The following is an 11,262-nucleotide window of genomic DNA, read 5'->3' as shown; positions in this document are numbered from 1 at the left end:
AGCCCTCACCTTTGACCGTCAGAATGACAGCCCCCACCACCATGATGAGCGTTTGCAGGGCGTCGGTGTAGATCACAGCGGCCAGGCCTCCTGTGGGGGAGAGGGAGCTGGAGGGCCTGGTACCGAGGGAGCAGGACCAGGGAGCGCTTCCAGGGCTCCGGGTGGGCCTGCTGCTCCACATCCAGGCCCTGCCCTTTCCCGGGTGGGTTAGCGGTGGGAGCAGGCAGCTGGGCCAGCACAGCTGGACTACAGCTGTCCAGGGCTGGGCGGGGGGGGCCTCCTGCTCATGCCCGTGGGCCTGCTGGCCTCTCAGATCCGGGCACATGTCCGCCCGGCTGCACCAGTGCCCAGCCCAGCGGTCAGGACCCTCTCTGCAGTTTGCCACCCGACCGGGCCTGGCGCTGTACCTGCGATGGTGTACAGGGCGGTGATGGCGAGCATGAGGATGGTGGACAGGTAGAAGTTCCAGCCCAGGCAGATGTGCACGAACAGGGCCCCCGCGTACAGATCGATCTGGGTGGGAAAGGCATCTGTGTAGAGGCCCGAGGGGACCGCAGGGTGAGCAAGCCCCCGCTGCTGCTCACTCCCCTAGTGGCCTCAGCGCCCTGTGGATGAGGAGGGACCCCACCTGCCAGGGGCTGGGTGAGGGCGGAGGGCCTGGCCGGGCCACTGCAGCAGGGAAGCTAGTGTTGGTGGAAAGTCCTAGTGAGCCACGCCCACCGGGGAGCAGCGTTGCTACTGAACCTGGCCCCTGGGAGGGGGAGGAGGGGTAAGGGCAGAGCCCTGGCACTGTGGTTCCCAGTGGATCCTTGATGAGGAGGACCCAAGGAAGGCTTCCTGGGGGAGGCCCACAAAGACTAGAGGCCTCCGGAAGCAGGTGCACGTGCCTCCGTCCAGGGGAGCCTGTCTGGACCCCACTCCCTGCTCCCTGTCAGCCGGGGCCTCCGAGAGGAGACCGGGGTGGGTGGGGGAACGGCGGTCTTGCTTCATGCCCCGGCGGGACTGGAACGAGTCAGGACTGTGTGTCGGGCTGAGGCTGGACTCAGGGGCTGGGCTCGACACAGCCCTTGCCAGCCCAGGACCCATTTGGGGCAAGAACCCGAGCTCCAGGGTGAGCTCTGGACCCGGCCCCCCAGAGCGTGCCCGTCCCCCTGGGCAGGGGGCCCAGAAAGAAGGGCAGGGCCCTGCCCGTTGCCAGGCCGGCCATTCCGTGCTAGCTACGAGGGGAGACACCCGAAATAGTCTTTGGGGCCACAAGCTCCTGAGAAGGCTGGGCGGGCTGTGGGCCAGTCTGCAAGGCCAGGGGCCACCAGCCCCCGGAGCTGCCCCGGCGCCCGGTCCAACTTGGAGCTGCCGGCACTGCGTGGGGTGAGGCCTGCAGACCCCCTGCTTCCGGGCCTAGGACAGAGCCCGCGTTCCTGCGCCTCCCTCCAGGCTCCTCCTCCCTTCTTCTGGGGAGGACACCAGCTGTGTGGAGACTGACACGTGTGTGTGTGCATGCCCGTGTGTGTGCGCGCGCGTGTTTGTGTGTGCGTGTTTGTGTGTGTGCGCTTGTTTGTGTGTGTGCGTGTGTGTGTGTGCGCGCGTGTTTGTGTGTGCGTGTTTGTGTGTGTGTGTGCCCGTGTGTGTGCGCACGTGTTTGTGTGTGCGTGTTTGTGTGTGCGCTTGTTTGTGTGTGCGTGTTTGTGTGTGTGCGCTTGTTTGTGTGTGTGTGTGCACGTGTGTGTGTGCGTGTGTGTGCTTTGTTTGTGTGTGTGTGCACGTGTGTGTGCGTGTGTGTGTGCGTGTGCGTGTGTGTGTGTGTGTGTGCGTGCGCGCGTGTGTTGAGGCATCTACCTCCAGCTCCCGTGAGACTAGAGGAGAAACGGAGGCACAGGGAGGGAAGGACTTCATCAGGTCAGACCCAGGAAAACAGAGAGTGGGATGCCAGGCGGGAGGACAAGGGCAGGGGGTGCGGGAGGCTCCAGAGAGCAGGCTCCTTCTGGCCCTCGTCCAGCCACCACGAAAGACCCTCCCTGAACCCCAGCTGCCCTCAGAGCGGAGCCCTGGTCTGTGCCTGCCCTTCCGGCCACGCGTCCCTTTAAGCACAGGTGACACTGGCCACGCCATCCTGCGCCCAGCACTTTGCTGCCTCCAGGCCTCGGCACCCAGTCTCTGCATCGCATCCTCCGGAAGTCACTCCCCAGCTGCCTGATCCCCCCGCTCCGCTCAGGGCCAGTTCCACCCTCCCTGGTGGCAGCAGGCCCCAAAGAGGGCGAGGACTGACAGGCCGCAGGGCAGCACAGCCGAGGTGTGGAGGAGGGACACTCCCTGTCTCCGCTCCGGGTCGCACACAGCGTCCAGCGAAGGCTTGCTGCTGTCACAGAGGCGCAGCCGCCTGCAGGCTCCGAAGGAGTCCCCGATGAATCTCAGGGACACCCGGTCCGTCTCCGGGTCTAAGCCGACCAGAACTCTCCTCTGCAGAGCGGGGCAAGCTGCAACCTGGTAGAAGCTCAGAGCCCTAAACCCAGAGCTGCAGGGACCTGGGTCTGTGTCCCTGGTCAACTGTCCCAGCTAAAGGTTGCTTCACCCCCTGAGCCTCTGGCTCTCATCTACGAAATGGGCGGGGGGGGGGTGGGGGGGGGGACACGCAGGAGCACTGAGCTCCCCCAGCCCCTCTAGACGCCCTGCGGGCCACTCCCCGCTGCGCCTCTCTCCCTGGGCCCAGGAAGGCGCCGTCCCCTGAACTCCGTGTTCACAGAGAGAGGCGAAGCCAGAGGGACCTGCCCTGGTGGCAAAGCCCTGGGAAGATGAAGGACAGCAGCAGGACGGGAGGCTCAAGGAAGGCCCCTCAAGGACACAGGCTGGCCAGGTCTGCTGGGCAGGAGCCCCTGGCCCACCCTCCCTCAGGACCCGCTGTGGGGGCTGCTCTGTGATCTGACCCCAAACTCCCCTCGCCAACTGTCCTTGCCACTTCCTGTTACTTCTTCCCCAAGTGTGAGGCCTGGCAGCGCCCACACCGTGCCTTCTGCCCACAGGGACCTCTCACCTCACAGAAAGCCTGCCCCTCCGGAAGGCCCCTTCCCCCAGGCAGTGCCCGCTGGTGCCTGGTACACCTACCCTGCGCCACGCGCCGAGCGCTTTATTCTGAGCGTCTCGGAGGCTCGGCTGTCCTACCCGGTGGGTGTCCTACCGGGCTCCGCCACGAGGAGGCGCACTATGGAGGGAAACACGCTGCCCGAAGCCCTGCAGTCAGGAGACGCTGCCATGGCTGCAGCCTTCGCGCTGGGCTGGCCCTGGGGACCCTGAGCTCCCAGGTCCCTAGAGCCAGCGGACCCCATTGTGGCACCATCTCCTGGAGCTTGAAAAAAACCCAGAGCCTAGGACACGGAGGGAGCAGGGAGCGAGGCCCAGGCAGCGAGGGGCTGTGCCGCTGAGCTCCCGCTGCTGGGCGGACCTGCTGGGTCCCCGGCTCCCCATGAGCAAGCGCGTGCCTCCTGCACATGTGGTAGCAGAGAAGCGGGTGTGGTGGCTTCCCCCTAAATTATCCTGGGTGTCCCCTGCCCCCACACCTTGCCCGTCTCGCAGAGGCCATAACCATCCCTTCAGGGTTGCAGAAACTTCTCCCCTTTGCCACACACTCTGCTCCAGACCCACCAGCCACGTCCCACCTCAGCCACCTGTCGCAGCCTTCCTGCGCGTGGCTGGCGCCAGGGAAACCCGGAGGCCTGCACGTCCACTGCTCCACTGCGTACAGAGGGAAAGCCACCCGCGGCAGCCCTGCCTCACTGCTCCCCTCTCCCAGCTCCGCACCTCCAGCCCCACCAGCTCCCTTCAGCTGCTGCAAACCCCGCGTTTTCATCTCCAACTCGAGCCTGGTCCCTCTCCTGTCCTCTCTCTCTAGACTTCAGCCCAGCCTTCGCTTCTTTTGTCGCACTTTCACTGTTTGTTGAGATTGCATTGGTCTGTTTACTTATCTCATCTGTCTGGAACGTAAGCTCCCTGAGAGCCAGAAAAGAGATCATCACCCAGGCTCAGCGGGGCCTGGGGAACCGCCGGGCACGAACTGTGTCAGGGATGGCGCCGGAGCCCACAGACCAACCCGCCACGCCCACTGTGGTGTCGTTCCACTTCAGCGCCAAATGGCCCTTGAACAACTTGGGGGCTAGGGGTCCTGACGCCTGTGCAGCTGAAAATCCACCTATAACTTTTGACCCCCTGAGCCTTAACTCCAGTCCCTCGGGACCTGCGGGGGATTGACTCCAGGACCGCACAGACACCACGTCCTCTGACACTCAAGTCCCTGCTATAAGTGGAGTAAGAAGAATCCATACAGTTGGCCCTCCACATCCGTGGACTCCCAATCGTGGATGCAAAGCCCAGGAAATGGAGAGCCAACTGTGTATTTACTGAAAAAAGTCACGTCGAAGTGGACCTGCGCAGTTCAAACCCAGGTTGTTGAAGGGTCAACTAGTTTGCATGTGGCCTGCAAAGCCACAAATATTTACTCCTGGCCCTTTACCAAAAATAAATAAAAATAGCTGATCCCTGGCATATATTCTCTCATTCATTCCCATGAAGTGGGACTGGAGATACATCAATGAACAAAGAGAAAAAATGGGGGAGACAACAGGCATTCTAAGCAAACTATGCAGCATACTGCGGGATAGTACGCGGGTGGGAAAGAGGGAGCAGGTAAGGGAGTCCGGACCTGCTGGGGCGGGCCTAGCCGTCATGGTGAAGGTGAGAGTTGAAAGACTTGAGACAAGTCAGGGAGTGAGCCATGTGGATACCCAGGGAAGGAGGTTCCGGGCAGAGACCATAGCACGTGCAAGGCCCTGAAGCAGGCTCATGCCTGGCATGTTCACGAGATTGCAAGGGCCAGGCTGGATGCCGGGTGCGACAGGGAGAGGGAGCGGTGAGGGCCCTGACGTGGCAGGGGCTGCATCTTGAAGGACTGTGAGGCTCGGTTGGCCTTGACTCCAAGCGGCCTGATGGGTCGTGCCGAGATTCCCCACTTTCCAGAGAGCGACAGGCCCCGAGTCGCACGGCGACGGAGCGGGGCCTTGGCTCCCTCGGACCCGCCGGAGGGTCAGTGGTGCTCTCTGCACCCTGACGTCACAGGCCCTTTCTGCAGACCAGAGTCCCCTCCAGAGGGGTGGCAGCAGGCAGGCCCTGTGGTCTCTTTCTGGACAGGCTGCATCTGGGATGGGTCCTGGGAGTGCAGTGCCTGGGCATCCCTGGGGCTCAGCCCAGGGAGGCCAGGGCCTCTGGAGGCCAGCGGGGCTTGGGCACTGCCAACAGCTTCCGCCCAGGGCTCTAGCCCCTCTCTGCTTCATCTGGGCAACTCCAGCATCGGTGCTGAAGCCCCAGCCTTGAGGTCAATGGGTGGTTCCCCATTTTATAGGTGGGTAAACTGAGTCACCCTCATCACAAGTGGAGCTGGAAGTATCCCATCGTGGCTGCTTTAGCACAGCAGGCAGGGGTGAGGCCGGGCCTGGGAGGCAGAGGCCTGGGTTCTAACTGACTCTGCCTGACTCAGCAGGGCCTTCAGCAAGTACAGCCGCTCTCTAGGTCTCAGTGGTCTCATCTGTAAACTGGGGCTGCAGGTCAAGAACGCCTCTGAGGCCCTCCCACTTAACCGCTCCTCATTCTGGAAGTCCCACCCAAGCCGCCCATCTCAGGTTGTTCTGAGTGTGAGACATAACCCTTTCCATAGACTACCGCCAGGCTGAACCCTTACCATAGATACCACCAGGCTGTAATCCTATCCATAGACTACCACCAGGCTGGAACCCTGTCCATAGACTACCACCAGGCTGCAACCCTGTCCATAGACTACCGCCAGGCTGCAACCCTGTCCATAGACTACTGCCAGGCTGGAATCCTGTCCATAGACTACCGCCAGGCTGTAACCCTGACCATAGACTACCGCCAGGCTGGAACCCTGTCCATAGACTACCGCCAGGCTGCAATCCTGTCCATAGACTACTGCCAGGCTGGAACCCTGTCCATAGATACCGCCAGGCTGTAACCCTTACCATAGACTACCACCAGGCTATAACCCTTACCATAGATACCACCAGGCTGAACCCTGTCCATAGATACCACCAGGCTGGAACCCTGTCCATAGACTACCACCAGGCTGAACCCTGACCATAGATACCACCAGGCTGGAACCCTGTCCATAGATACCACCAGGCTGGAACCCTGTCCATAGATACCACCAGGCTGAACCCTGACCATAGATACCACCAGGCTGGAACCCTGTCCATAGATACCACCAGGCTGGAACCCTGTCCATAGATACCACCAGGCTGAACCCTGACCATAGATACCACCAGGCTGGAACCCTGTCCATAGACTGCCACCAGGCTGGAACCCTGTCCATAGATACCGCCAGGCTGAACTGGGGGAAGAAAGAACCCCCGGGCCCGGGACTTGGCCCTGCAGACCCACGGGGCCTCCCCTCCTCGGGCATCCCCCACTCTGGCCTGTCCTCTGGGAGGGGCCAGAGGCACTAACTCCAGCCTGACTGTGCCACGACCTGCCGAACCCCCAGCGCTGCTTGGTGCTGGGACCCCTGACCATCAGCACCTCCAGCCTCACCCCTCACTGTCGCGCTCTAGGCCAGGGCGGACATGGCAGCCCACCAGCCAGATGGCACACGGGTCTGTTTGGTGCCAACTGGAGCGTGGCCTCTGTATCTGTGCCTCTGGTCCCAGGAGAGGCGGCTGGCACAGGGGCCGGGGAATGCGGAGAGGAAGCGCATTAGGGGGAAATTCTAAACTGGACCTTCAGTGCAGTGTGGAGCAGGTCCCTCCCGTCTCCAAAGGGAAACCCTGAGCAAGAAGCCTCTCAGGATACTCTGAGAGCACCTCGCTTTCGGAAGGCAGAGCAATGCTTGCTTGTTAACGGCTCCCGAAACCTGCACAAGAACAAGATGCTCTGGGACCGCCAGAGTTGACCTGTGGGTGCACAGTAGAGGCCAGGCCCAGACAAGGCCCAGGGTGTGCAGAGGGCTGCCGACCACTGTCCCCATGCCCAAGGTGGGGGAGGGTCAGGCCAGATGCCAGGTCAGACCCCCAGTCAGGGCCCATGTGGTCCAGGCTGCCCCAGGCCAGTCCCAGGCCACCCCCAGGCCAGTCCCAGGCCAGTGCCAGGGCACCCCAGGCCAGTCCCAGGCCACCCCCAGACCAGTCCCAGGCCAGTCCCAGGGCACCCCAGGCCAGTCCCAGGCCACCCCCAGACCAGTCCCAGGCCAGTCCCAGGCCAGTCCAGGGCACCCCAAGCCAGTCCCAGGGCACCCCATGCCAGTCCCAGGGCACCCAGGCCAGTCCAGGGCACCCAGGCCAGTCCCAGGGCACCCCAGGGCACACCAGGCCACCCCAGGCCAGTCCCAGGCCAGTCCAGGGCACCCCAGGCCAGTCCCAAACCACCCTAGGCCAGTCCCAGGGCACCCCAGGCTGCCCCAGGCCAGTCCCAGGACACCCTAGGCCAGTCCCAGGGCACCCCTGGCCAGTCACAGGCCAGTCCCAGGGCACCCCATGCCAGTCCCAGGGCACCCAGGCCAGTCCAGGGCACCCAGGCCAGTCCCAGGGCACCCCAGGCCAGTCCCAGGCCAGTCCAGGGCACCCCAGGCCAGTCCCAGACCACCCCAGGCCAGTCCCAGGGCACCCCAGGCCACCCCAGGCCAGTCCCAGGCCAGTCCCAGGCCAGTCCCAGGCCAGTCCCAGGGCACCCAGGCAAGTCCCAGGGCACCCCAGGCCAGTCCCAGGGCACCCCAGGCCAGTCCCAGGGCACCCCAGGCTGCCCCAGGCCAGTCCCAGGATACCCCAGGCCAGTCCCAGGGCACCCCTGGCCAGTCACAGGCCAGTCCCAGGGCACCCCATGCCAGTCCCAGGGCACCCAGGCCAGTCCAGGGCACCCAGGCCAGTCCTAGGGAACCCCAGGCCAGTCCCAGGGCACCCCAGGCCAGTCCCAGGCCAGTCCAGGGCACCCCAGGCCAGTCCCAGACCACCCCAGGCCAGTCCCAGGGCACCCCAGGCCACCCTAGGCCAGTCCCAGGCCAGTCCCAGGCCAGTCCCAGGGCACCCAGGCAAGTCCCAGGGCACCCCAGGCCAGTCCCAGGGCACCCCAGGCCAGTCCCAGGACACCCCAGGCTGCCCCAGGCCAGTCCCAGGACACCCCAGGCCAGTCCTAGGGCACCCCTGGCCAGTCCCAGGCCAGTCGCAGGGCACCCCAGGCCAGTCCCAGGGCACCCCAGGCTAGTCCCAGGCCAGTCCCAGGGCACCCCAGGCCAGTCCCAGGGCACCCCAGGCCAATCCCAGGCCAGTCCCAGGCCGCCCCAGGCCAGTCCCAGGCCGCCCCAGGCCAGTCCCAGGCCAGTCCCAGGCCGCCCCAGGCCGCCCCAGGCCAGTCCCAGGCCAGTCCCAGGGCACCCCAGGCCAGTCCCAGGGCACCCCAGGCCAGTCCCAGGGCACCCCAGGCCAGTCCCAGGACACCCCAGGCTGCCCCAGGCCAGTCCCAGGACACCCCAGGCCAGTCCTAGGGCACCCCTGGCCAGTCCCAGGCCAGTCGCAGGGCACCCCAGGCCAGTCCCAGGGCACCCCAGGCTAGTCCCAGGCCAGTCCCAGGGCACCCCAGGCTAGTCCCAGGCCAGTCCCAGGGCACCCCAGGCCAGTCCCAGGGCACCCCAGGCCAATCCCAGGCCAGTCCCAGGCCGCCCCAGGCCAGTCCCAGGCCGCCCCAGGCCAGTCCCAGGCCAGTCCCAGGCCGCCCCAGGCCGCCCCAGGCCAGTCCCAGGCCAGTCCCAGGGCACCCCAGGCCAGTCCCAGGGCACCCCAGGCCAGTCCCAGGGCACCCCAGGCCAATCCCAGGCCAGTCCCAGGCCGCCCCAGGCCAGTCCCAGGCCAGTCCCAGGCCGCCCCAGGCCAGTCCCAGGCCAGTCCCAGGGCACCTCAGGGCCGCTGAGTAGCAGTCACTCTCCCAGGACCGCATTTCCAGGGAGCCCTGCCTGCAGGTCCTGGCTGACCAGTGAGGCCTCCACTCCCTCCTCAAAATCCATGGCATGTCGGTTTTCCCAGTCCCAGAGCCGACCTGAAGAAGGCCCAGGAGGTGAGCGCCACTGAGGAGAAAGCCAGACTCACGGAGTACATCCCGCCTCCAACGTGCCAGCCCACCCCCCTGCACCCCCCCACCCCCCCACCCCCACCCCCCCTGCACAGAGCCTGGGAGGCAGGCCGGCCATCCACCGCCTTCAGGGGCCAAGGCTCGGGTCTCGGGTCTCGTCCAGGCTCACTCAGCTGACAGCAGGCTGACCCAGGACGCAGCCAGGTCCCCTCTCCTGAACCCCGCCAGGGCAGTGAGAGCCAGGCCTGGCATTGCCATGACGTCACCAGCAGGCCTGAGACCAGCCCATGCCCTCCCTGGGCCTTGCCTCCCTACCTGTAAAGTCAGGGATTTGGACAGGAAAGCCACCAGCAAGTGCTGCCTGGCACTCCGGTGTGCTTTCTGCTCTTGCCCTTCCAGCGGGACCAGGTCCAGGCCCCAGGGAAAGAGGCCTGTGGTGGCAGCCCAATGCCGGGGGCGGGGTGGGGGTGGGGGTGGGGGGTGCTGCTGGGGACCAGCTGGTGACAGAGCTGACCAGCCACAGTGGAGAGGCAGAAGACCGGTTCCATGCAGCCTCTGAACCTCAGCTCAGACCAGGCAGGCTCTCAGCGCCCCCTCGTGGCCGTCCTGCTCACCTCAGTTCAGGTCCAGGGAAGACCAGAGGCTGACCAGGGATGTCCACCACCAACCCCTGATACTGAGTACCCCCGGGGGCCCCCACATCTAGCACCTGCGGTGAACCAGGAGTCACAGAACCTACACTCGTCCCCCAACTATGCTGGCTGCTGAGCCTACACTCTGGGGGCCCTGGACCAGTTGTCACAAACTCTCTGTGTGACCCTAGGCAAGTCATTGTTCCTCTTTGGGCCTCAGTTTCCCCAGATGTTAAACAAGGGTGAGAGGATGTCAGGTCTGTTTGGGCGGCCTCCAGAGTGGGATGTGCCCAGGCTCACCGATATCTTGGTGAAGACAGACAGCAGCAGGGACAGGACAGACAGGTACATGCGCATCCTCTGGCCTCCATAGCGCTTCTGGATGTACTCAGGCATGGTGACGATCTGGGGAGGCCGGACAGGGTCACTCTCCTGAGACCACACCAGCACTCGGGCCGGGAGCTGCTCAAGGGCAGGCGCGGGCCCACGCTGAGCACTGAACTCAGGCGAAGGGTTTTCACCATCTCCTAAGGGTTCCAGGCAGGGGAGTGGCGGGCAGGCTTACATGGGCTGTTCAAGGCTGACATGAGGAATGGATTGGAGGGGCCGCTGCTGGGGACAGAGGGACAGGCTCGAAAGCTGATAGGACAAAACCAGATGAGTTCTGTGAGGCTCAATGGAGAAGGTGACTGAGGGGCAGAGCAGGGGACAGACAGGGACATCCAGGAAATGGAATCCCCTAGACTTAGTGACTGCTCAGCTGGGGCTAAAGGAGTGGGCAGAGTCAAGGACAGTGCTGCCCAGGTGTGCCGCCCAGGTGTGCTGCCCAGGTCTGCAGCCCAGGTGTGCTGCATTGGTGTGCAGCTCAGGTGTAACACCCAGGTGTGCCATCCAGATGTGCCATTCAGGTGTGCTGTCCAGGTGTGTGGCTTGTGTGCCCCAGGAATACTGCTGCATAGAACACATCTGGACACTGGCAGACCTAAGTTGCTGGGAGGTGCCCCTCTGGCACTGAGGTGTGGACTCCAAGATGCAAACCAGCAGATAAGGTACCTGGGCTGACGTCCTGGGGCCGCCTTGCTGGGCTGATAGGAATGCTAATTGCATAATAAACAGCTGGGGGAGTTTGCCAACTTATGGGTGAAGCCAGAGGGTCCTGCCCATCACCACCACCAATTAGGACCAAGGCCCAGACCCAAGGGAGGCTGCCCCGAGGTTCCAGGAGCAGACTTACCTCCGAGGAGATGTAGATAGGCACAAAAACCCACGCTAGGGCCAGCAGCACGTAGGTGGCCTGCGGGCGACAGGGACAGGGTGAGGACAGTGGGCACAGCCCCCACAGCCCTGCTCCACAGGAGAAACTGGGACCAGGGGTCTGGAGGCCTGACTTGCCAGGAGAACTCAGGCCAGCCCCTTCCCCTCCTTGCACCTCTGTAAACAGATGGCCTGGGCCAGGCTAGCAGCTGCCTTCCTGTTGGTCTGTCCAGCTCTTTGGCATTCTGAAGACCAGACCTCCCCC

The 11,262-nt window shown here is 64.1% G+C and overlaps 1 protein-coding gene across 1 annotated transcript in view; it reads right to left on the bottom strand.

Annotated features, from left to right (window-relative positions):
• SLC5A10 (solute carrier family 5 member 10) overlaps window positions 1-11,262 on the bottom strand; it is a 74,810-nt gene that overhangs the window by 42,169 nt on the left and 21,379 nt on the right. The window contains exons 4-7 of the mRNA XM_070393373.1: window positions 10,978-11,037; window positions 10,044-10,148; window positions 408-513; window positions 10-90 (exon numbers count right to left, since the gene is read on the bottom strand). Coding sequence (XP_070249474.1) covers window positions 10-90; window positions 408-513; window positions 10,044-10,148; window positions 10,978-11,037 — 352 coding nt within the window. The remainder of the gene's footprint in view (window positions 1-9; window positions 91-407; window positions 514-10,043; window positions 10,149-10,977; window positions 11,038-11,262) is intronic.

Source organism: Myotis yumanensis, unplaced genomic scaffold (genome assembly GCF_028538775.1).
Source record: "Myotis yumanensis isolate MYYU_CA2020_CCGP unplaced genomic scaffold, mMyoYum1.0.hap1 SCAF_16, whole genome shotgun sequence".
Taxonomy (NCBI): Eukaryota; Metazoa; Chordata; class Mammalia; order Chiroptera; family Vespertilionidae; genus Myotis; species Myotis yumanensis.
The sequence above is the reverse complement of the archived record's forward strand: the minus strand, read 5'-3'. Positions and strand labels throughout refer to the sequence as shown.